Source organism: Mesoplodon densirostris, chromosome 7, assembly GCF_025265405.1.
Source record: "Mesoplodon densirostris isolate mMesDen1 chromosome 7, mMesDen1 primary haplotype, whole genome shotgun sequence".
Classification (NCBI taxonomy): Eukaryota; Metazoa; Chordata; class Mammalia; order Artiodactyla; family Ziphiidae; genus Mesoplodon; species Mesoplodon densirostris.
Genome location: NC_082667.1, coordinates 95031333 through 95058761, shown reverse-complemented (window position 1 = coordinate 95058761; position 27429 = coordinate 95031333). Strand labels below are relative to the sequence as shown.

At 33.7% G+C, this 27429-nt stretch overlaps 2 protein-coding genes across 2 annotated transcripts in view; one reads left to right on the top strand and one right to left on the bottom strand.

The window, feature by feature from the left end:
* Positions 1–6431, bottom strand: part of CEP126 (centrosomal protein 126) — a 101134-nt gene extending 94703 nt beyond the window's left edge. The window contains 1 exon segment of the mRNA XM_060105236.1: positions 6304–6431. Within this exon segment, the coding sequence (XP_059961219.1) occupies positions 6304–6431 (128 nt within the window).
* Positions 6432–11363: 4932 nt separating this feature from the next.
* Positions 11364–26441, top strand: ANGPTL5 (angiopoietin like 5). The gene is made up of 8 exons (XM_060105108.1): positions 11364–11459; positions 13673–13817; positions 15440–15543; positions 16435–16528; positions 18747–18847; positions 20478–20598; positions 22684–22869; positions 26122–26441. The coding sequence occupies exons 1-8, from the start codon at positions 11364–11366 to the stop codon at positions 26439–26441; spliced, it is 1167 nt and encodes a 388-aa protein (XP_059961091.1).
* Positions 26442–27429: the final 988 nt, after the last annotated feature.

The following is a 27429-nucleotide window of genomic DNA, read 5'->3' as shown; positions in this document are numbered from 1 at the left end:
CTGGATGAGTATCAGTGCTATCTGATAAATACAATTACAGCCTCATACTAATGATGTAATGATTTTTTGTGGAACAATTAGAATGTGTACACATCAGTGTTAGTGTATGACTGGCACATGTTTTATGTAAAAACTCTTGGCTTGGTATTAGAACTGAAGATACATTTTACTTTCTTTGGGGAAAAAATTAATTACTTTTAGACATCATGAGCCCAGATAAGGAGACTACATATCTTTTCATTCATTATACAGATATTTGAGTACTTATTAACAAGTTACTACTTAGGCATGTATATAGAAAAATGAAAGAAGGTTATATCTCATTAATAGAAAGCAGATGAATTAAACGTCTCAGTAGATCCTTTAATCCATAGCATGAAAGTCATATTCAAATATTAAAAATCAAATAGCAATATAACTGGAAAGTTTGGGAATATAGTTTACTTAGTGATTTACTCATAAGTTAACAAACAAACCATTAGGAAAACCATACACAGTAATGTTTACTCAGAATTTTGCCAGATACGGAGTATTTTAGTTATCCTAATTATCCATTCATTTGAAATTTACTGTATAAAATTAAACTCTCTTTAAATAAGTTGAATTGATATGGTTAATTGATGCCTGAGCTTATTTAGTTACATTTTAACTGGCATTATTGAATGCCTTTATCAAATTTATCACAGTATTTTTCTGTTTTTAATGATTTTGAAGTTTTAAAAAGTGGTCATTCAATTACCATTTTTAGTACCTCATCATTAGATGTAGATGCATACAAGATTGTACTGAAGTTATTTATTGCAGGGCATGCCTATTTGTCTTTTTAGAATAAACAGTGTGTTTAACTTTTCCCCCCTCAAAATAAAGGTATGAAATTCTCTTTAAGAGTTCTATTTAATCAAGGTTTTTTATATGCCATAAATATTAATGGTAAAACAGAATATAAGAAATACATTAAATAATAAATTATGCTATACATAAGTTGTTAACTCAAAATGTGTTAATTTTAGGATCCTGCAGGGCTTCAGCATCAACATAGTAAAAAAAAAAAAACTTATATATTTCAAAACAAGCACGTTTATTTGAACTTTTTGGTCATTTGAAACTTTGCTAATGGGAGCTTTCAATTATGTTGCTATTTAACCATTTTTATGCCATTGCTCATAATTAATTTACCTGTATTAGAAAATTTTGCACTACCTCACCATAAACAAATACACGCACTCACACACAATATTTTTACTTAAAGTTTCTTTTGAAGGATTTATAAAAATGAAACAGAAAGGGAAGCAACCTTTTTTTTTTGTTGTTAGCACAGAAACAGCTAAAGATTTAGCTTGTTCTTTTCTAATAGAGTACTTTATTAGAAGGAGTCAGACTTTAACAAGATGGCTAACTACGAAGTCACAACATGGCAGTGGAGGAAAGTGCAACTTCCTTTCAGGGTACCCAAGAGAAACATTGTGGGGGGAGAAAAGGGAGAAGTTGCTTTGGTTCAGGTGAGAAATATGCAGGACTATGATGCATGTGGAGATAATTCTCTTCTCTGTTTAACATGCTTGAAGTCTCACCACAGGAACATAAAGAAAATCACAAATGTAATGTTTGTAATAATGTTCTGACAACTATATATTGTTAGATTTAATTAAATGTCTCTTTCTCTATATAATATACACATGTATAATATTGCCTGCCAAGTTGTAAAAAATACTGCTGCCTTTGCATCTCTTAAAAGTATGGTATCCAAATTTAAAAAATATTAAGTGGCTGGTTAAACATTTATTTTTCATACAAGCTGCATTGTTAAGGTAAGATATTTCCATAAAATCACTGTTAAATACTTCTTCAAAGGAAAGTAATTTTTATATATTTAACAGTAAAAAAACCAACCAACAACAAACCCAAGAATACTACGGGCACGTAATACATAATGATTATAATTTAAAAGCATAGCCTAATCTACCCCACCTCATCCTCATCTCTTCCTCTCTCAATTTAGTCTTTTTCTAATTGTAGCTCATTTAGGTTGTTTTAAATATGTTACCATCAATAATAACTATGAATCATATAACCCATACTCTTGTCAAGTTTATTAGAGCCATCCAGATTCTTTTTCTTCTTCTTTGTACCTCTCCACAGACTTGGCTCAGATGCTCTAAATCCCTTGCCTGGACTACTTCAGTAGTCTTCTAACTCATCTTATTACAGTACTCCTAAACTTGCCATCCTCCATTTGAACCTCCACAAAACCAGCTAAACACAAATCTTATTGGGTTTCTCATTCTTTGCTGTTCTCTAAAATCTCCCTATCACCTTCATGATGCATTATAAATTTCTTGGAATATACAGAAATTTATAATCTGGTCTATTTTTTCAACTTCATTTTTCAACATTTCCCTGCATGATTCTGATGCCCAGCCACACTAAGATACTTATTAACAGAACAAGCCATGATGCAGTATGCCATTATCTTTTGGCACTTGCTGGCTAATTCTACTCATCCTTTCAGGGACACCTCAAGCAGTCCCTCCCCTATGAAGCTTTTTCTAACCCTCACTGGATGACTTGACACCCTCATGGGTAGGTCATATATTTCTCCTCTAAATTTCTGTAACTCCAGTGCCTGGCATGGTGCTTAGAATATGGTAATGGCTTAATAAAAGATTGCTGAATGATTTCCTTGGAGAAAATTCTTACTAGGTAAACTAGGACAAAAGGCATACACATTTTTATAGCTTTTAGTGCCTCACAGACAAATTGGTTTCTAAAAGGGTTCTATAAATCTACATGTCATTAGAAATATATGAACATGAGTTTCTACACCTCATGAGCATAAGGTAGTACTTTGTTTTTAGAGAGACCGAATGGAAAGTCATGTTTTATTATGTATGTATTAGCAAAATAGAATAATACCATGTTGGGCAACTAGTTTTTATTTTCCTCTTTTGTGAATTGTTAGCTCAGAGTCACTGGACATTTATCTATTGAGAACGTCATTTAAAAAATTAATTTCAGTGAATTCAATAAGGATAGAATAGTGTAAATATTAACCCTCTATCATAGTTACTACAAGTATTTTCCCCAGACAATTTGTTTTATTTAATTATACAATTCCCCCTTATGCTGAAGTTTTAAATTAATGAGTTATCTTTGAGATATTTTTCACTTGAAATTGATTCTTTCTTTTCAAAAGGTAAAGTTATTATACCTTCAAACTCTGAAAAAGTTGAAGTTCTATTTTCTGTCAGTTTTCCTTTATGATTTTGTATTTATTTTTATATTTACCCTTTTTATCAGTTCAAGCATACTTTGGAATGTAGTGTAAAATATGACTCAAGATAGAGATGGTGAATTTAGACTACGCTTTTTTAGAGGTTTGACTAAGGAGACAGGAGATATTAGAACACAGTTAAAAGGGTTTGATAGTTTTAAGGATAGTTAAGACCAGAGCATGTTTACAGGCTGTAGGGAAAGAAGGCTATTTGACAAAAGTTGGAAGTAAATTGTAAGAGAGAGTTAGGATAATTTACAATCCAGGGTTACTGAGAAGAGAGATGATGAAAATAGGGCACAAGTGAATGGATTCACCTTCTACAGTAAAAGTGATATCCCATCAGTGAGCCTGGAATAAAAAGCAGGGTAGGGGATTGAGGGTGGTGATGGGAGTAAGAAGGTTTGTGTTGTTTGTTGGGAGGGACCTGAGGGAGTTCATGGCATCCACTCTCTTATGAAGTATTATAGTAAGACAGTCTACTGCGAGTGACGGGAGGTGATCAAGATCTGGCACAGAAACTAATTAAGAGGAACAAAAGAGAACCCTGTTCTTGTTCTGGTGAAGCTGGAAACCATCAAGCTGTATCGGTTTTGTGAATTTTTTCTCTCACAGCATTTTAATTGTTGAGTGAAGGGGTAGAGAAATAGGGTTGTAGTAGTTACTGGGTGGTTGAGAAAGAATAGGAGTGCAAAGAACCAAGGATGTTGGTGAGAGAATATGTGTAGATAATTAAGAATAGGGTGTAAACTGGGTAGGGAACAAAGAGAGGCAAGGTGGGAGCTAGGATAAAATGGAAGGGGAAAAGACTGGAGATATTTATGAGAAAACAAGAGGCATAGTGTGAAGGGGACATGAAAGAACTTCACTTCTTTATTCTATTCCTATTTGAATTATTTTAAGAAAGTGAAATTATAGAACTTCAGCTAATTTTAATTAGATGAACTTCATAAGGTTTTGTTCCTTGCCTTTAGAGTCAGGGAATTCTGACTTGAGTGAGAGTACTTTAACAGAAAGCTGGATGGCCTCTGAGTATTGAATTCATATTTGGAAGTCACATGTAGAAAATTTACAAGTCACTTGCTTATTTTAAGTCGCAGTTCATTTTTTTAATTGTCGTTAATTCAATAAATTTGCATACCTACTTTGTGCCAGATATCCAATATGAAACATTACAGATACTAAGGACATCCAAAATAATACAAAAGGTGCTTAAGTGTTTCTCTAACTAGTAACATAATGATATTCTTGATTTAGTATCATAGTCTTTTTTACATTCAAAAGAATTCCTCTATCCCAATTTAAATATATATACTAATTTTATATATACTAGCAAATATATATATATATATATATACTAGCAAAAAGTATATTATATATACTTATATATACATACAGATGCATATATACACACACATACTAGCAAAAGTTGTTGGATTTTAGCAAAGCTCTGGGCATCTATTGAAATGATCATCTACAACTTTCTTAATTTTAACTATATATTTATAATTCAAGTATATTTTTAGTAATACATTTCTTTATAGGAAACCAACATAATTCTGGAATTATGTCTATTTGGTTTTGTTCATTTGAGGTACTGCTGAATTTATTTACAAATATTTCCTTTGTTGTATCAATATTCATACCTCACAAATTTAAAAATATTAAGTTTATGACCATTTCACTAATAAAAATGATGGAAAGATACACTTTGTCAATGAGCCACTTACAGTGCCTCCCTATTTTCTGATTTAGCTATAAATCAGGGTCAGTGTAATAGGAGTTCGGGGTCCAAGAAAATACAATGTCAAGGGGACAGAATCAAATCCATACAGAAAGCAATACAGTTTATTTCAGATTACTTCTTGAGCAAGGACAGTTTTGAGAAGTAGTAAGGGCAAAAGCCAAAGTGAATGGAGTTAATAATGAATAGATGAAAAGAATTAGAAGCTGCTATTGCAGGTTAGGGTTTCTGAGAAGTTGACTGAAGAAAGAAAAGACAGAAGGGTTAAAAGCTTGAGGAAAGCATGATCAGAGGGGGGATATTTTACCATCAGTTAAGCTTTGTACATATCTGTCTTCCTCACTAGAGTTGTATCCCAAGCACCTAGTCAAAGAGCAGGTACTAAATGAAAATTGGTTGTTGACTTGCTTTTAAAAGTTCAACATCCCAGAAGTGGAAGACAATAAGGATAAGAAAATGGGGTTTAACTTGAAAAGTGAAGACACTCCATTCTTTGACAAGAATGAAGATGATTATACAGCACCATCACTACCAACCAAGTCCTTTGAGAATACAAAGGTTACACTCTAATTATCATAACATTATCTGAAGGAATAAACATGGTTTACATATTTTGAAAACAAAACTCTTTCACTCTTTCAATTTTCTACGATGCAACCAACAGCAATCTCAAAGGTGGGCTAGACCAATTCTTAGGGACAGGTCAAGAGATAATGCAGTGCAAAGCCTCCGGGTCCTTTGCTTCTCATCTTCTGTCTGTTGTCTCTCTGACAACAGCCTGGGCAGAGGATGGAAAACAAAACAAATTAACCAACTGTGTTAGGCTTTAGCAGCTCTGGTAAATAAATTAGGGAAGTGCTAGGTTAACTGTTAAAACGGACTGTTTCAGGAAGGCAAAACATTTTACCTATTTGTGGAATTCTTTTCTCCAAGCAGCATGATTAATCGGGGGTGGATAATATGAAGTAAAGAGCATAACGGCATAACTCTAGAAGACAAAACAATCCCCATAGAACACACGGTTGATCTATTTGAAAACTCACAAAAAATTTAAACCAAAGTTGAATGGGGGTGAGATAATAAGGTAGCCGGGAAAGCGGTCCTAGCATAGGATAAAATGGTATTTCAGGTTTAAGGGGAGCAACGACAGTTACTGAAACAAATATCCGCAGTAAGATGACTAGCTAGTTTCTATCACCTTGCATCTGTGATAATGGGAGTCTAATGGGAACAAAGATGGACCCCGCTTCCAACACCGCTACGCCGGCAGCCACAGCTGGAAGGATACAGGTAAGCGCCAGGTCGGTGACGCCCGCCGCTCAACCGAGGGCTGAGGGGGGCTCTGACGCGGATGTCCGAGGATTCAGTGCCCAGTCTTGCGACCGCGCTCCGGGCTCCGGGCCTCCCGGTCATCATCCTTCATTCACCTCAGCGCCGCCTCTCGGCTCGCCCCCGGAGCCTCCCTTATGGCAGCTCCGGCTTCCTCCTTCTCTGCCCCTCCCTGCACTCCATCTCAGGCCCCGCGTCACTGCGGCGGGAAGGTTGGCCGCGGCAGCTCTGGTTCCCGCACACTGGCGCTCTTGGCTGTGGTGGCGACGGCAGCTGCAGCAGCGGCGACCTTGCCTAGCAATGGCAGAGGTGGCGGCCGCGACCCCAACCCCACCGCGTCCTTAGCGACGGCTACCAGGGTGTGGGGGCGGGGCTTCAGAGGCAGCCAATAGGAGGCGCGGACTCCCTCCTACTCCCCCCACCCCTCCGAGCTGACTGCGGGCGGCGGCCTGGAACCCTAGCATCCTCAGGGACGCGAGTCTTCGCAGGAATGGGGAGCTGACTTGTGCCTCGGAGCCTGACTCCGTTCTACCTCCCTTTTTATGATGATGTTTTCGTGAGGGTATTGAGAGTGATGAAAGACACTGAGACGCAAAATCTTCAGATACAGGCAAACGCCACCGTGGGGACTCTGAAATGATTGCCTCGGGGATAATTCAGGGTAGGATTTGTTGTTTAACTACCTAGTCCTGCTGTGGGGTTTGAGTTGTGTCTTTCTGGAGCATCACTATCCCCAAACACCATCTCTTTTAAAAGGCTTTGTGGAGTGGAAATTTCCTTTCTCTACATTCTCTCACCCATTCCCTGACGCTTCTGCCATTCCGTCTGCAAGTCGTCTTCCTTGCCATTTCCCCACTTATAACGTCGCATTTCAAAGGCTTTTAATGGTGCCAGCCTTGCTGCCAGATTCTGGAAATAGACCATCGGCGGCCAGGAAAGTAGTGCAGATTTAATTTAGTAATCTCCAGGGAAGATATGCCAAAAGAGATCATCATATTGAAATTGTTTCAAGCTCTTATGGAAAATTGGATTTTTTAGCCACCAGGTTTAGTGGTTTTGCAAGTAAAAATTTGAAAAAAGGCTGAAATTCTTTGTTGGAGCTCATTTTAAAAGTACATGTAAATTCTGACTGTATTTCAGCCAGTTTTTTTTTCTTTCTTTCTTTCTTTCTTTTTGTGTGGAAAAAACTCCCAGATTGGAAGCAGAATGTACAAACAGAATAAAAATCACTCGCTCACAATTCAAATGCCTCTGTCTTTGTGACTCAATTTGTTCATTTTAGAGTTCAAATAATAAACTTTTCCAGTTGAAGCTATTTAAAGCAGAGTTTTTGCAAAGTTGGATACAATGACTCAAATTGGAATGTGTTCTGATGACTGAGATTCAAAAGTGCCACAAAAAATCCAGTTTTGAGTTAAAACACAAAACACATAAGCCCCCTTCAGGACTATGCCAAGAGGGTAGAATAGATAATCTTGACAAAGAAAGGCTAAATGTGTATACTGGGATGATTAGCTATCTTTGCAAATTTTTAACTGGCCTAGTCACAGGAATTTAAGTTGATTCTATTCCCACTGCTATCATCACAAGTCTGTTTCTCCAGGGCCAATTTGAGAGAGAGTAAGCAAAGTAGGGCAGTGTAAAGTGCAAATAAAAGTGAGAAGGTTGTACTTACTGTTTGAAGTATTTGGTCATGGTTAGCCTTCCTGAAAGTCTAGTTTTTTCTATATTATTAGTTTGATATCTCATCACTCATAGGCACCTTATTGCTTTGTCACATGATGTATTAGCATTAAGAAGCATAACTTGGTTTCTTAGTTGCCTACAGATGTTTACTTATATAATCATTCCTCATTCAAATGTTGCTTTACAATGATACCCAAGAAGAAAATTTAAACACAATGTTACCAACTTTTTTAAAAATTACAGATCTATTTTTTCACCTTTAAGTTATTTATTCCTTTCTTCAAAATGTTAAGCAGGTTTTTCATGTTTTATTTAAGTTGTACAGTCCTTTATTAAGTTGTATTGATTCTAAAAAAAAGGCTTTAAGATTAGATATTTGGAAAATAGAAAGATAATTTGAGACATAAGTTTTATCTCTTGGCAGGAAAGATAAGTATGATTTAAGAAATAAAAAAGCGTATTACATTAAAGTCTCTCTATTTTGTTAAAAGAGACATATGAATTAAATATAACGGTTAACTTTTCACACTTCAAAAACCATAAAATAATTCATTCTTTTATGAAGGAAATAAATATTGAGCACCTACTATGTGCCAAGCACTTTCTAGGTTCCGGGATACAGTAGTGAGCAAAACCTCAAAGTCCCTATGCTCATTAAGTTTGCATTTATTTTTCTTTCCTACTAGAATATATGAGGTATTGAAAAGTGCTATGAGGAAAAATGGAGTAGTATAGAGGGATAGAGACTGATGTCAGTTCTATCTTAGATACGGTGCTCAGGGAAGACCTCCAAGGAAGGGAAATTACGGCAGAGGTCTGAATGAAGAAAGAAGGTTGCCACTCAAATATTTGGGTGAAGAATATTATCTAGAAGCAGTGGGTATTTTAAATACAAAAGGCTCTGAGGGGAGAATTTTATTTGATATGTTCAAGGAACAGCAAGAAGACCACTGTATCTAGAAAAGAGTGGGGTAGGGGAAGTGTGCTAGGACTTGAAATTGGAGCAGTGCATGGGAGATGTCCTTCTAGTGCAGTGGAGACTTATGTAGTATACAAGGCACTAATATAAAATCCAGCTTCCAGTGAAGGGAAAGCCATTGGAGACTTTGGAGTAGGAGAGTAAGATCTAATTTAATCTTTCAAAAGGATCACTCTAGTGGCTATGGAGAAACTAGGCTACAGTCGATAAGGCTAGAAACAATGAGACTAGACTGAATGTTGTTATGGTAGGCTGGGTGAGAGATTATGGCGGCTTGGACTAGGATGGTAGTAATAGAGGCGGCAAGAAGTCTTCCAGATTTTAAACTTGAACCAGTAAGATGTGTTGATGCATGGTTGTGGCAAGTGAGTGGAATTTTTAAAAAAAGAGTCAAATGTGACTCTCAGATTTGGAGCTGGAACCAACTGCATAAAGGGTATTGCCATTTCCTAAAATGGGGAGCAGTAGGTTGAGGGTGGGAGAAGGAATAAGATTTAGGTTTCAGATATGTTAAATGTGAGATGCCTATTAGACACCCAACTTCATTAACATGGTTTCAGAAATTGTTAATGATGTTCTATTTACAAAAGAAAATATAATAACAAATTTATGGTTACAAAACATGTTCACATAATTTATCTAATTTGGATACTGTTATAAATAACATAGTGAATTATGTGAGGCAGCGTGTGATGGATAATTTCTTGAGCTTTCACTTTCATCTTGGCTGAGGATATTTTTTCTTCTGTTGAAGTATTTTCTTGCTGAGGCTATTACTTTTTCTACTGAAGTATTTTCTTGCTCAAGTAAGAATTTCCTGAATTTGTCTCTGGGCAAGCTGTGAAAGAACAAAGTATATTTACGTCTGGCTGATTTAAAATTGCTAAAGTTCTGCCATCTTCTTTTCAATTTTATGAGACGTCAACTAGAAATTTAAGATTAAAGATACATACTCATCTAGTTCTAATATAGATTTTAAAGGTCATCAATATTGCCGGCAATGTTAGAACTGTGTTATAGAACAAGTCAAATAATAATGATGATAATAAAAAAAATTATACCACCTAACACTTGAGTACTTGTCATGTCTCTTGCACTGTGCTAAGTGCTTACATATATTAAATAACTGAATCCACACAGCAATCCTCATTCTACAAAGAAAGTAAGCTATAGTGATATTAGGTAATTTTGCCCAAGTTTCCAGAGCAAGGGAGTGGTGAGTCAAGATTCACCCAGGCATTCTGGTACCAGAGCCAGCACTCCCAACGCCCCCATGCTGCCTCACTGGAGAAACTGAGAAATTTTCAGTAGAATAAGAGATAAGAGTGTTTGCATTTAAATAGTGCATGGTGAGGATGTAAAGTCAGAAAATAGATAATTTGTTTAAGATATTACTTCATTAATTGATATCCTAGTGCCTATACCATACCAGTCACTATGCAAGTACCATAAAAACTATGATCTCTGTCCTGTTGTTCTTGGGCTAGGAAAGGAAATGGAGAAAATAATACCTTGAATAGGAAGCAAGACTCAGGAAAACGTTAATTTTAGGATAGTGAAGACTTAGGCATGTTTAAGTGGTGAAAAACAGGAACCATTATCATGAAGAATTTGAAAATTCATCACAGACATTGATCTATCAACTTTCAGAGAGTGGTAATTTTCAATAACAATAGTCCCCTTAATAGTCACAATTTTTGAAGTTTTAACACTATTGATGTAAAACATATAAATCAATTAGAGTCCTAGAAATTTGGCATTATGTGGTTAATGTGACCATCACTGATAGCTAAATTCAGTTGCAAACATATTTTAAGTCTGAATTATCTGCTCTGGGTGTCCACACTAATTAAATTTCTACTAAGTATTTTGTAGAAATAGTTCCAATATAATATTCTTCCCTCTACATCACTCATTTCTACTTTCTTACTATTTTTATGCAAACTGGTTCGCAATTATACAGTTACACCTTATCAAAGGCATTTTTTTTAAGGGCAGAAAAACAAAATCTGGCATAAAAACTAGATGATGCTATAAATTCTTGCTTGCTTACTTGATTTAGCTACCTAGCTGGCTGACTACTGCCTGTATTCCAAAAGCGTGGATTTACAATGCAGGCATGTTGTGATAAAAAAGGATTTGTATAACTTAAAATGACTGGATCTCTAGAGGCTACCTTGTTTCTCATATGAAGGTGTTTCAAACGAGGGCATTGAAACTAGTAAGTACTGGCTTCTGTTTTTGTTGTACACCTTCCAGAAATTTTTGACTGAAGACTCTGTGTACTAGAGTTCTTTCCACACAGAGCTGACTGATATTTGAAGAAAATTTTCATTTCTCCAACCAAGAAAAATATGATTTATCTTTTCCAAGCTTCACTCTTGTTATTAAATCTATGTATTTTTACTTGTGGAGAAGTTATACAAGGTAACTGTGTGCATCATTCTACGGTAAGAATTTCAACAATATTATTTCAGCTAAGAAAGCATGATTATATAGTTTTCAAGATATATATTATATGTTTGAAAAGATTAATTACAGTACTCAATATAATTTATGGGAAAATTAAAGTGTTTATTTAGAAATGCTGAGACTTATGCTTAAATAATATTACTTTTAAACTTAGGAAACCATAAACTGAAGATTGACTCTTAATACATTTCTTGTGAAAAATTGTTAAAGAAATTGCAGGCCTTGGTTAAAAACTAGCCAACAACTTTCCAGTTAACTTTAATAATGAAATATCTTGTAGGTAGTAAAAAAAATCACTTTGCTTAAAATAAACTATTCTATAAACTTTCATACTTCAAATATAGTCTTGTGACTGGTTTCCTAGGAAATGTTAAAATTTAAAATTAGAAAATTTTATTCGAAACAATGTCAGAGTGATTGATAGCTAAGATAGTGTATGCAATACTATGAGTAGATTGTGATTTGAATCTCTATACATTTAAATGTTGGCTTATAATTTTTAAATGTTATAAAATGTAATTACCACTGTATCAATACTAAATTCCAAAGTTGAAGCAAGAATAAATTCTAAAAATCCTAGAGAAATATTAATAACAATTTTCTATACTAAAAATTTAAGAATCTTATTTAGATCTAAAAAATATAGTTGTAACCTAAGTTTTTGAAAACATCTACTATGTCAATTATTATAGGAGTTTAGGGGAAAGAGCAAAAAGTTAAAAGTAGATCTATGAAACAAAATGTAAGCATCTTTTTGGGCAAATATCTTTTATATTGTGATTAGCTCTTTACCTTTCTCTCAATATCCAGGTCAAAGAGGACAAAGCTTGTTATTATTTTCTTTAAATTACAGAGTTATTTTAAATCACATAAAATCTACCAAAGGATGTTTTAACATTAAAAAAACCAGTAGTGTGCCAACAAGAATAGATACCTTTGGAATGACATCTGTAATTGGCTTTCTTTCTTTTTTCTTTTTGAATAGTAGTTAGTACTTTTTAATCTCCTACCCCATCTTGCACCTTTCTCCTTCCTTCTCCCCACTAGTAATCACAGGTTTGTAGTTGGTTGTTGGCTTTTTATTTTAATTTAAGTTAAATTTAATTTTTTTAAAATTTATTTTATTGAAGTGTAGTTGATTTACAATGTTGTGTTAATTTCTGCTGTATAGCAAAGTGATTCAGTTATACATATGTAACTGAATATATATATATATCTTTTTTCATATTCTTTTCCATTATGGTTTATTACAGGATATTGAATATAGTTCCCTGTGCTACACAGTAGGATCTTGTTGTTTATCCATTCTATATATAAGGTTACTGGTTTTTTAAAATGATATCTGTTGTTGATTTTGCAAGCAAAATTCCATGCTTTTTTTCTGTTATCACTGCTACCTTTTATTTTTTTATCTTTTAATATTTTTAACTTTTTATTTTATATTGGAGTATAGCCAATTAACAATGTTGTGATAGTTTCAGTTGCACAGCAACGTGACTCAGCCATACATGTACATGTATCCCTTCTCCCTCAGACTTCCCTCCCATCCAGGCTGCCACATAACATTGAACAGAGTTCTCTGTGCTATACAGTAGGTCCTTGTTGGTTATCCTTTTTAAATATTCAGTGGTACCTTTTAAATCTATGCACATTTTACATTTCAAAACTGTAAATACTTTAGCTTATACAAAAGCGACAATTTTCTTGCACATTTCCCCCAAACCACGATTCCTAATAACTAGTGGCAGAAAGTGTTTTTGGCATAGAAATGTTGTAGGCATCTCAGGGAACCTTCTTAGTACCCATTCAAAGAACTTCAAATTGCACAATTTCTGGAAGAGGGATGGTCAGAACTATATCACACATGGAAATGTGTAAAAGTTAAAAGTCAAGGCCATAGAGCCACCACACTAGAATGTGAACCCTAAATGATTCCTTTGGAATTGGAGAAGAAAAAAGGAGAGCAGAAATAATGAATTAACATATATTTATTGTTCATACCTAGAATTTACCCATAAGGTTTATTTGTGGAAGTTTGAACTAACCAGTTAATTATGTTTTTTTCTAATGATCATCCTTGTATATGTCCTGAAATCTCATCTTTTTTTCTACACTCTTCTTATTTATGACATATTAGGTAATATAACATATTTCATATATTTTTTCTTATTTCTATTTTTTTTATATAAAGGATTCTCCAGTAGTTAACATTGTAGAAGATGAATCTAATGCAAAAGGTGAAAGTAAAAGTAATGCTACTGTTTATAAAGAAGATTGTGAGGAATCATGTGATGTTAAAACTAAAATTACACGAGAAGAAAAACATTTCATGTGTAGTAAGTATTAAAAATAACCACAATTATACAGGTATATGATTTATTATTTCTAGGGTAGAGATGGAAAAATATACCTTAGCATTTTTGTGGGTCATTTTATATATATCTTGATCATCCGAGGCCAGGAGTTTTATGTGTTTGGCACATAGTAGGTGCTTTGGTAAATGAACAAATCCTTCTTCTATATAATATGGCCCAGTGACACCAACTAGCCACAGAGGGAAGGGGCGAGCCAGAACTCACTGATAGTATCAATTCGCCTAGCACTATTTTCTTACTTCCCTCTGAACAAATGGCAAATTTCACCTGAGTTTTGAGAAGAAATTCACTAATATTGAGTAAATGCTACAATAGATATAATACAAATTCACAGCGAATTTATGTAGCAAAGCATAAAATTAAAAAGTTTTAAAATCTCCATTTTTGTTTAAAACTAGTAACAGTGCAGTAATTTTCATGATCTATTTATATGTACATAGGTGGTGAAATGAGACAGGGAATCAGAAAGGGAGGAGGTTCTGATCCAGTTCTTATAGGACTGTAACTCCTAGGTCAGAAAGTATAAAAAGCTCACATTATTGTGTTTAATTCTATGTGTAACACAGGTATCTCAGGCTTCTCAAACCTATGAGTGTGGCTTTAGATCCATTAAGACAGATGTCTAAATCCAGGGAGTATCTAATAGAAAGTGAGAGACTGAAAGTAAAAATGAGAGATGAAGCTGGGTGAGGTAGATTTTAAAATATCACGAATTATTAATGTGATTCTACTGCTAGAGTAAAAGTTAGGAACATAAAAATAAATAATTTTTAAAAGAATAAGGTATGCCATAGTGTGTGACTCCTTTTGTTGTAAAGGACATCATCAGTATAACTGAATAAACTTGGATAAAATCTGAGAAGTATATGGTAGTCAATGTTTATTTCCTGATTTTTATGGCTGTGTTGGGGAGAATGTCTTTGGTGTAAGAAAAGCACACTGAATTATCCAGGGGCATCATGGTGGCATGCTCAAAAGAATTAAGAAAAAGTTCCTCATACTGTTCTTGAAACTATTCCATAAGTAAGATTGTTTTAAAATAAAACAAAAATACATAGTAAAAGTTTAACCAGAAACCAACCAGCTAAAACTTTTGACTAAGATTTATTATGGGTATATATGTATGTGTGTTTGTAATTTGTTTATATAAAAACATAGCATTAATAGAAAAAATTTAAAGAAAGATTTACTTTTAAAATTAACTTACATGATATGGAATTATTGCTTTTTACTTTCTTATGTAGTAAGAACTGATGAGTCTTGGACCTCCTGCTTCTGTACCTCTCATCTTATAAAGTGAGAATTGATATTCAGAATGTTGTCTCTCATTTATATCAGATTACATTATTTGGGGGTAATCTAAATTATTAGGAAGCATACTTTCATTGCGAGGTATTGAAATAATTGTTTTCTTGGATAATCCTGAGTTAAACAAAAAAGTACTAACTAGAATATGCAATTCTATGTATTAGATTGAGCTTTATTGTTACATATTTATCCAAAATCATTTTGTAATTATTTTCACTGTAATTGTTTTCTATAACAAAATAATATTTAGCAAACACATTTTGTTATGATTTAAGGAAATTTGCAAAATTCTATTGTTTCTTATACACGAAGTACCAAAAAACTACTAAGAAATATGATGGATGAGCAGCAAGCTTCCTTGGATTATTTATCTAATCAGGTATGGATTTTTTAGAATTGTGTTGTTATTGTATGTGTACATTGATATAGTTAGCTAGAGGTATAACTGTTTAATTTTTTAATACATTAAAGTCCATACATCGGTTTAGTGCCTACTATGTTAGAGGCACCATAGTAAGCCTCAGGCAAACAGAAAGCAATAACAACAAAAAAAGATCTTGCACTTAAAGCTTATACAGTCTAAGAGAGCAGAAAAACTGTATTGAAAATGTTGTGACTGCTGTCAGAAAGATGCACCAAAGAAATTCAATATCTGAGCTATGAGAAGTGTTCCCAGATGACAGAGATTATGAACTGAATCATGAAAGATGGATAAATGCTTCAAAGGTCACAAATGTGGGGTAAGAAGAGTAGGACCTTCCATTCTGGGGAACTGCTTGAAGTGGTGCAGGGGTGGAGTGGCTGGTGAGGTTGAGGTGTATAAGGAAAACTGACTTAAAGAAATAGGAGCTAACTCATGCCACACCAAGGAGTCATCGAAGTGTCTGAGCAGGGAAATGTGATGATTAGATTGACAGCTAGTGAGGAGGATGACTTGAGGAAGAGCAGAGGGAGGAGACAGGGAGATCAGATAAGAAACTACAGCAAAGGAGCAGGAAAGATACAAAGAACAGATCTGCAAGAGCAGTCAAATGCAGAACTGGGCAGATGAAAGCAATGTGTAGGAGGAAAACAGTACTCAATTTAATGATTGCTATTTAGTAATGCCTTTCTTTACTGCTTAGAGCAGTAAGGAGTTCAAAAGAAAAATGGGCATTATATATATTTCAAAGCTGGATTTATAAGAGGCTTAGATATATCACTTATAAAATTCAGCTAAGAGAGTTTTGTTCAAATATAAATTTGCTTAAATGTATGCATGTGTGTTTAGGTTAATGAGCTCATGAATCGAGTTCTCCTTTTGACTACAGAAGTTTTTAGAAAACAGCTGGATACTTTTCCTCACAGACCAGTTCAGTCACATGGTGAGAACTCTGGTATTTCACCCTTTTCATACTTGTCTTTTATTGCTTAAAAATTTCCTGGACAGGTTGGTGCATTTAGGACTTTTGTTTAAAAAATACAGCTCATTATCATCTAACAGACTGGAGGAGTAATACCTGCCAAATTTCAACCCAGACAATGTGTACTTTCCTGAATTGGGAAGCTTTTCTGACCATTTGAAAGCTATGGCTGTATACAGATATTATGAATCTGTTGAAAATAGCATAGTTTTATGTAACTGAATTCAGGCTCTCCTTTTACATTTTAATATTAATAATCAATCTTCAGTTAGAAGAAAAGAAGGTCTCAGAGTTCCTCCCACCTGTAAAAAGTATTTTTAACATGCTTGAGATGTTTCAAATTGGGACATAAAATTTGAAAAGAAAAAGAAACAAGATAAAAGAAACTGCAATTCAGCATAGTTTATACTAAAACACTGTATAGTAATTCCTAAAGTCATGGGTTTCTAAGAAAAGTGCCCTATATATCTTACAGTTGTGAATTAATAACAAAAAGTTCCAAGCAAGTAAATATTTATTGACAGTCTAGTGAATGATCTTTCTTTTTTCTTTACAAAGAGAAGGAAATAAACTGTTAATGAGAATCACCTATGTGTCAGGTACTATGACAGGCACTTTCACATGTTGTTTTTTGTTATTCTATTATATCTCATTTATTTCCCATAAGTGTAGGTAGTGTAACATGGTGGTTATGAGCAAGGACTCTGGTGTCAGATCACCTGTCTTCAAATCCCTCATCCACTGTTTCCTTGATATCAGTTTCCTCATCAGTAAACAGATAGTACCTACCTCATATGGTTCTTATGAGGATTAAATGAATAAATACACCAAAAGCTCCTAAAATATTGCTTGATGCATAGTATAAGTGTTCACTATGATGATGATCATCATCAGATAAGGAATATGGAGCCCAGAAACATCTGAATAACCTGTTCATATTTATTTGGATGGTGATGGCAAAGCAGATATTCCAACTCAGATTAGTCCTACATTGTAAACTTCTATTATCATATCTCTGAACATAAAGTTATTATGAAAATGTCTCTTAGCAATTCAGAAGAAAGGCAACAAATCTAACTCTTCTAGAAGTGAAGGGGAAAGCAAACAATTTTTTATAGCTAACTTTTTGTAGATGACATTTTCTGCATATTTACTGTGCGCTAGGCACTGTGCTAAGTGCTTTATATTGATATAATGTCTTACTATGTAAATCGTCAGAATAACACTATGAAGTAGATAATATTATTATTATAACAATATTGCACATGAAGAAAATTAGTTAAGTAACTTAGTTAATGGTTCTGGCAAGTAAATAGTAGAACTAAGAATCTAACCCAAGCTTCTGGCTCTGAAGTATCAGGCTTTCATGTGTTTGTTCTCTTGGTAACTGATGCTGTAAGGGTTGAATTTGTTTTATCACATTTATAAAAGATAACACAAAGTAAAGTAAACTATAGTATCACATCTACATACATATCTACATAAGATATAACACAAAGAGTAAACTATAATATCATATCTACATAATATATTTACAATCCCCTAGAAAGGGTAGTGCTTAAGAGAAGGTGATTATAGACTGCTACAGTTCTAGCTATTGTCAACAGAGCAGGCTCCAGCCTCAGCATCAGTTTTTCTGGTGAAGAAAGTGATTTCCCCCTCCTCTCCCTTTGCCTGTTTGTAATGGTGGGCCCCAAAACACCAGAATCTCTGAAATTTCAAATAGTGGAGAAAGGATGTGTCAATAGTAATTAATCTACTTATTCCTTTGGATTTTCTCCTCCTCATTCACACAGATTTCTGTTACATATTATGTTCCCAAAATAAGCCTAGATTTCTGAAAGGGCATTATTTATTGGACAAGAGGATGTATAATCATAAAATATATTAAATAAATGTTGGTACCAAATGGAATACTAATCAATAACAGTGAGTTAGTTATTAGTGAAGGTTTATTGCAGCATAACTTATTCAATCCCAGTTCCTCCACCTATCTATCTAGTTTCTTCTTATTTCTAAAGTTGAGATAATTTTTCATTTTCAAAAAGTTAAAATCATCATCATTACTGAATATTTTAATAATAATAATTTCAGATATCACTGTCAATTCTCTGTTATAAAATGATTGTCTTAAATGTATATGTGGAAATATCCTAAATAACTAATTTTACTTTTCTAGGTTTAGATTGTACTGATATTAAGGATACCATTGGTTCTGTCACTAAAACACCAAGTGGTTTGTATATAATCCACCCAGAAGGATCTAGTTACCCATTTGAGGTAAAGTTTTTCCCTTATTATATGGAATAGGATAGGCATCTAATTTATTTAAATAATATTGGAATTTTAATTGTTTTAATATTTTATTTTTTCTTAAAAAATTTAAAATAAATCAGTATAAGTTCCAGTTTCAAAATTTTCATTTTCTGGAATTCTTTGCCCAAACAACAAACCAATAAAACAACTAGAGGGTCTTTCACTTTTCTATTTGAGTGTTCATAGTTACACACTTTAAAGTAAATCCATTTGGTGCAAGATCTTATATTATCCTTACAGTAGGCAGAACTATGCAAAATAAATACTTACTTGCTTGAATTAGCTTATGGATATTAAAAAATAATTGTGTGTTTTGCCTTGGGGCTTGCTAAAAATACTTTAGTTTCTCTTCCTATACTTGGTTATACTTTCTTTGGATGACAAGTGATTTTTTGTGATTGTATAAGAAATTAATAATTAAAAAAAACCTTTCACTGAATTGTGAGACAGATTGAGAAGCTGATCCATTTCTCAAATCAAATAAAATAAATTACTCATATTTATCCTTAGTAGTTCTATACCATGATTTCTAGAAGAAATTTCTACTAGAAATTATGTTATTAAAATTATGTATAATATTACTATATTACATATAGTATATATAATATATAAAAATTATATATATATAATTTTCTGGTTACTTTTTTGTGCCTAAGAAATTTATAATACCAATATCATTCCTTATTGATAGTCTTTATTAAAATATTTTTTTTCTAAACCAGTTTCTCGTCTCAGAGTTACTAACATTATTTTTTGACATCTATTGACAGGATGCCAAAAATTGGGAATTAAGTGAGAAATAATTTTAAATTACCTAAATTACTTCACCTACAGATTCAAAAATGGACCTGAACAGATGTGGAAAGGGAAGGCTTCTAATATTGTGAAGAGTGGGATGCATAATTACCTCTTTTGTGGGAAAGTGTTGGTTCCCTAACTTCCTCCACACTGCCTTTTTCTGTCTGTGTGTGGGAAGTTTCTGATGGGGAGGATTGCTCTGATTTTCTCGCTGTGTCACTTCTATGGGTTCCCTATGGTTGTCCTCTTAGAGACATTTAATAGAGCACCACAGATGCACCTATGAGTGCCTGCTGAGATGGGGCACAAATCGTGCCTTTCTGTCTGAAAATCCCAGTCTGAACACAGGCCTTCCAGGCTTTTGGAGGAAAAAAGCAATCAAAGACAGGCACACAGGCACATTTAACACTGTTTTTAAAAAATCAGTGTTTTAATTAAAAGGAAAAGTTAATTTATAAAGAAATACATCACTCTGCCATATCAGATTGGTACAGTTATTACTCAACTAAAAAATATTTATGGAGATGAGGAATAAGAGGTTAACCTTAAAATGCTCCAAATACATATGTTAAAAAAATGACTGATACAGGGACCACAATTAGGTTTGTTTTATAATAAACAGTAGTATTTCTAGAGATTTAAAAAAAATCTGAATACATTAATGACATACAGTTACATTGAAACTTTCAGTGGAAGTATCTTCTCTTTCTCTAGGCTTTAAGGGTGAAGTATGAGTTTTATATCAAAGAATGAAAATAATATTATGTTATTTTTGTCTTTTCTGGGTTTACTTTAGGTAATGTGTGACATGGATTACAGAGGAGGTGGATGGACTGTGATACAGAAAAGGATCGATGGGATAATTGACTTCCAAAGGTTATGGTGCGACTATCTGGATGGATTTGGTGACCTTTTAGGTCAAATTTTATTTATTTCTCCTCTTTTTTCTTCTTTTTGATAATATGCCTATGGACTCTGTCTCTATTGGTCAAATAGTTAGTAAAACTAGCAAATCCTTGTGAATATAAAAATATGACAAATTACCCTCTGGTTATATGCCAAATTACTTAAAATAAATAGGTCTTCAGTTGGGATATGAAAATCTTTATTTTTAGTTGAAATGTGATTTGAGTGAAAATTCTAAATTGTGTTATTTATTAAGTATTGACTATGCTCCCAGCAGAATTCTGGCAGATACTCAATAACTATTTGTAGAATGAAAACCTGAATGAGCAAGGACCTTGAAATTCTTGAGATTTATGCTGTGTCTACACAAGCAAATGGAATAGAGAATTGAGGTCCATGGCTGTAGGAATTCAAATTATGTAAACGTCAGTAAAAATCACTGTGCTCAAAACTTGGAAAATGTAAACCCCAGGTGAACTGTAAAATCTGTTCACGTTATTACCAAATGGCAGCATCAACTTTTGCTGGTGAATAGAAGCACCAGTATTTCTGAACCCTGCAGAATTTTACATTAATTGGAACATTTGCAGGTGACTTTGATCATTTTCATGCTATTATTTTAAGTTACTGTTGTTATAATTTAGAGTCTTTAAGATCCCATAATATGTCATCCAAGGATTTAATAAGTGGTGGTGTTTGTCCTACTGCTAAAAACCCTACAGCGTGCCAATGATGTTAGAAGGGACATGAAATGTAATAAAATGTCATAAGTAAGGCCAAATAGCTGCCATGCTATGGAATGCAGTTGAAATACTTGTGTTTTCTCAACATTACCTCCAATTTTCCAGTAAGAGCTGCCTTCTGAATTGAGCTGTCATAGATCTGCAGGCTCTAAGTTGTTATCTTTCTTACTTAATACTTATTTCCATGGGAAAATTATCTGAGTTTTGACAAAAAATGTCTTCAGGAAGGTATACTTCACATAAGCAGACTGCTTTGTACTTGGCCTATTTAAAAAAATAAACTTGGGATTAAAGAAAATGTATTGTTCAGTTAAATCTGAGGTTGGGGTAGAGGGGAAAGATGGCAAGGACACTTAAATTGTAGTGTCAGACTGTGAGAAACTAAGAAGGCTCACCTTCCTTCTTGTACTTCTTTTTTACTTCCTATGCTCCCTTTCTTCCAGTATTTCTTCAGAATACTTTTCAGTTCTAAGTGGGTATGTAGCTAAAATGCCCCTGTAAGGCCTGGAGAGTGACTTAGTATCTTAGCTATAGTTTTAAGGTTTGAATGCTGTCACATTGTCTCCCAACTCTTGAAGTTTGTTTTGACTAGATCCTTACTTCCTTCAGTAATTTCATGATTCAAGCAGAGGGATATACTTCAGAGCAGGAGTGTCCACATTTAGGTTATGCCACAGTGGGTAGAGGGAGGTAGAAAGCCATTGGCTAGAACATGCAAGAAGAATGCAGTCTGAATTAGGGAGCTCAATAATCCATCTTGTATCTATAATCATCGTGGAAATATTGACCCTTAACCTGGGTATGCTCAAGTGTCGCTACCTTATGTCTTCATTCATAGGTAACTGATGAGCTTCATTTTAACAAAGAAATATTTGTTCACAAAACATTATTCTCAAAGACAGAAAAAATAATTTCTACTGAGAATTTTCAGAAAATATTTCTTTAGAAGTTGCTGATTTGGAGGTTAAACCTCTTATATTTACTGGTACACATCATTTTGTTACCTGCCATAATATTTGAACTCATTTTTTGTTGACAGCCCTTAAGGTAAAACTTGACTTTTTACATGATCTTTAAATGAATTTTTGAATTTAATTTGGGGAGATAAAAAAATGAAACAGAGACTAGTTATCCCAAGTCTAGTAAAGTAGAAGTGGGAAGATACACATATATATATGTTTTGGTAAATTAGGCAAACACTGATAATTTGAACCAGAGCAATCTAGTCTCTCAAATAATTTATGTGTGCCATCTTGGAGTTATTGAAACACTAAGCAAAACCAAACACTTAATAACAAAAAGTCATTCTAACTTGTATTAAAATATATTTAAAAAAACATTTTTTTTAAACAGGTGAATTTTGGCTAGGGCTGAAAAAGATTTTTTACATAGTGAATCAGAAGAATACCAGTTTTATGCTGTATGTGGCACTGGAATCTGAAGATGACACATTTGCTTATGCATCATATGATAATTTTTGGCTAGAGGATGAAACAAGATTTTTTAAAATGCACTTAGGACGATATTCGGGAAATGCTGGTAAGTTTTTTATTCCTAAAATTATCCAAAAGATTTACATATAGCTGATTCAATATTAGATGAAGATAAAAGTAATGCATTTCTTTTGGTATATGACACATAACTGATAACAGAATAGATTAGGAATGAGAAAACTGGCTAAGTCTTGAGTTTTTAAACTCTGCTATGATGGTTGCATCACCTCGTGATTTTGAAGTGCTTTATACACTTTAAAACAATTTTGCCATATGTAATCACAATTGATTCTTTAGAAAGCGAATCTGTGGGGCAGGCTGGGAAGGCATTATTTACATTTTCATGTACTGAGAGGCTGGTGTTTAGAAGTCATAGAATGTTAGAGCTGATCTTCACTCTTCTCACTCTGCAGGTGAAGAAACCTGAAAGATTAAGTGACTTGTCCAAGAGTCCCAGCTCATCACATCTGAGCAAGGGCAAGGACCCAGGTTGATAGAACAACTAGTTTAGTGAGGTCTTTTCTTTTTCTTTTTGTTTTTTGGCTATATCTTGGTACATCTACTCATTTCCAAATAAGTTAAATTTTTAGAACTTCAAAATACTTGATATTAAATTTATATTTTGATGCTGATATTTTAAACTTGAGTTAATACTAAATTAAGCTCTCCTGTTCATTGCTCATCATGGTACTTGTTCATTAGGTATGTTTAGTGTTAGAAATCCAAAAATGAATGAGTTATGTTCCCAGTTCTTTAACTGATCACAATATGGAGGGGGAGATTAAATAAAACTGAAAACACAGAATACTGATAGAGCTTTGGGGGCTAAAGAGAAAGAGAGAATGATTCCAATGGATTGCATCCAGAGAAGGGTAGTTTTCAACAAAGAATTAATGTTAGAGTCAACCTGGGATGCTTTTTGAAAGTACATACTCATGCAGAATCTGATTCAGTAAGTTTGGGCCAAGGTATTTGTATTCACTAGATGGATATGTTGGCATCCTTATAGTTGAGAATCACTGATCTGTACTTGGAGGAATGGATAGGCTTTTGGCAAATGAATGTTGGCAAACAGAGCAGCTTGAGTCCAGGCACACAGGGAGGAAAATTACTGGGCATGAGAAGTTGTCTAGTGTGGATGGAATCTCTGATATCTGAGGGGGTTTAGACTTAGGATATTAAGTAAAAGTCTGAAATTTAAATATTGACATATAGGGACAATTTTAAGGAGTTATATAATTTTTGAGGCTTCATCTCTAAATGAGTAAAGAACTATCTAAATATGGAACATACAATGTTAGGAAAAGTTTATGTGGGATTTCTCTAGAAGATGACTAGGATCTCATTAGAGGATACAATTTATAATGGCAAGAATTTTTTCATTTTGGAAGCCTCAAATTTTGTCATGCCTTATTCTGCCTTTTCCCAATAAAGTTGTTAAGTAACTTTCAAATGTTGATCACATAATATAATCAAAATAAAGAAAAAGATGTCAAGATAATGTAAAGATAGCAGTATAGTTAATTATGAGCAGGTATTTGGTAGAGGTGAGCAAGACCTTCGACTTTGAGCTCAAAGCAAAAATAGAAATATGAAATTTGAACATTTGAGAAGCACAGTTGTTCCATGAGGACACATTATCCTGGTTCTAAAACTTGAGAGACATTTCTCTGGGTTCTTAGCGAAAACAAAGTGTCATGTTTTCTAATTACACTTGGACAGAAAATGTAATAGTGAGTTTTAATGGACCATTTCTTTAAAAAATAGACCTATGCATTATATTTTTAGAGTAAATTATTAAACATAATCCATTGAGGAGCTCATATAATGTATGATCCTTCTGATGGTTGGACTTAACCAGGGAGAGTATCTGTGGAGGGATCATATAATTTAGGCAATGCTCCACAAGTGTTGTCGTTCTCATTTGAACTTCTGAAAGGTTTTGCACCATGTGGTATTGAAAATGATATTCTCCCTGCAAATATGTGCAATTTTGGCATTTTGTTCCTATGAAGTACATGGTCAGAGACAAGGCTGGGGTACAGGGTAGGCCACTACCATTAGTGAAGTTCTCCAGGTTCCTCAAAGACATCTCAAAAGATGCCAAACATTTGGAACATAATGAAACAAATGTGGGCTTTGAATTCTTCAAAGATTTTACATAGCTTCATTTTTACTTAGTGTTTCAAACATATTAGCAAATTTTATCTATAATGAAATCTAAGTACAATGGGACTAATTAGAATCTTTTATCTATATGGTTTAAAAGAAACAAACAAACATGTATTCTACCCCTGCTACTTAGTTAGCCAGGTTGCCTTGGCCAAGATACTTAATCTTTGAAGATTACTGTGACTATCAGGGATACCATACATAGAATGTCCAATGTAAGTCTTTAAAATATGGTGGTGTTTTAACTACTATCCAATTAGTATGCATATCATGTGGAGAGCCATGAAGAAAAGGCATACCTCAGTGGTATAGCTGATTTTTTTCTTGAGGGCATTGGGCATTTAATATAAACTTGGTGGCCACTAAATAAAATCAAACAACTTTTGCAGTTATAAATTTGTTCCTTAAAGGTAGAGGTTTCACCTTCATCCATACCTCTCTATCTAAAGTGATGTAAAATGGTACTGGTATAAAAATTTATGTGTAAATTATTTTCTTTGCCTAAATTACCAATTACCATATTATTCTTCCCCAAAGTATGACAGGTTTATACACCATATTTTTGACCTAAATTATCTGCTTCTGTCTACACAGCCAAGCTTCCATTTTGTGATTTGTGATGTTATATCAAATGTCCACTTATTCATGTTTACATATTCTGAGCCTATTTATATGAAATAATTGGAGTGACAAAATTGTAGAAATGGAGAGCACATTACCCCTTGTTACCAGGGGTAAGGGATGGGATTTAGTTTTTAAAGCATACGAAGGAAACTATCATTCAATTTATACAGCTACTGTTTGGTCCTTTCATACAATTATGTAACGATTTAATAGTTTTCAATTTATTAACTGTTAATATGCAAAGTTTTCCTAGGCCATCACAGACCACCATAATTTGATCCAACAAATGTCTACTTAAACATGCCTATCATGTTGAGGAATTTATTAACAGATTTTGGCATATTGCACCCGGAGGAGAGATTTTAATATAATACCTAGTAAAATATTATTTAAACCTTAGTTCTGAGATGTAATGATTTTGCATAATGAGTTGGTAAAAGTTGATTAAAATTACAAAAAATGCCTTTCAATTTCATCATTAAAAAAAATCTATTTTACCTAGGTGATGCATTCCGTGGTTTCAGAAAAGAAGATAATCAAAATTCAATGCCTTTTAGCACATCAGATGTTGATAATGATGGATGTCGCCCTGTATGCTTCATCAATGGTCAGTCTGTGAAGAGCTGCAGCCACCTCAGTAACAATACCGGCTGGTGGTTCAACCAGTGTGGTCTCGCAAATCTGAATGGCATTCATTACTTCCCTGGAAAATTGCTTTCAACTGGAATTCGATGGGGCACATGGACCAAAAACAACTCACCTATCAAGATTAAATCTGTTTCAATGAAAATTAGAAGAATTTACAATCCATATTTTAAGTAATCTCATTTTAAATTGTAATGAGTGTTCCACAGTTATTTTTGATAATATATAAACAATTTTACATAGTTTCTCTTTTTACAGAGTGTTTCAAGCATATTAGCCAAAATTTAACCATAGGTGACATCTAGGTATTATGAGTCTGAATAGAAATCTTTAATTTTGTAGAGCTTTATAAAGGAAAACATGGTTCAATTTATGCTTTTACTACTAATTATATTAACAATATATAATAAAATTTGTTTTGAGTGTATTGCAACCTGTCTACCTGGAGTCTGTTGTCCTTTTAAAGAACTTCCCTTTTCTTTAAAACATATAAACCATAGTGCATTATTAGGAAAATTAAAGAAAGTGTTATATTTATTTCTATATTTATTTGAAATGGCTAAATATATAATCTACAGATAAATTCTATTGAAGGCAATTACAAGGAATAATTTTGTGCAGATTAATATATAAACTTCACATAGTTTAAAAACCTTACTATTTCCAGGTGATTCCATAATATTTTACAGATAATAAGAGTTTGCTGCAAAAATAAAGTCCTTCTTGTTTTCCTATTTTATTGTGGTTAATAAATTTATTCTTATTTGTAATGAACTTACTATACATTTGCATACTGATCAGTTGCATTCTAAAACACATTTATATCCTAACTTTTTAAGGCAGTAGGAATGGTATGAGCTTTAAGTGAAGGAGAAAGAACAATGAATCAGTGGTCTAGAGGTGGCTCTAGGAGCACGCTTTTTTTAGGAAGTTGCAAGGAGTTGGAGTGGTAAGGCTTCTATGGGAAAACACAGCAAGGAATGTGCTAGACCATATTCAGTTAATTAAGAAAATTAGGGTTGAACAGAAAAGGACTTTGTCCAGAGTTAGGGCTATACAATGGGTAGAAGTAGCTGAAAAGTGAGGTGGGAGGAAGTCTGAATTAAAAATACATATGAGGGTATAGAGATCACATTGAGTTATCTGAGTACAGCAGAGGGCTTAG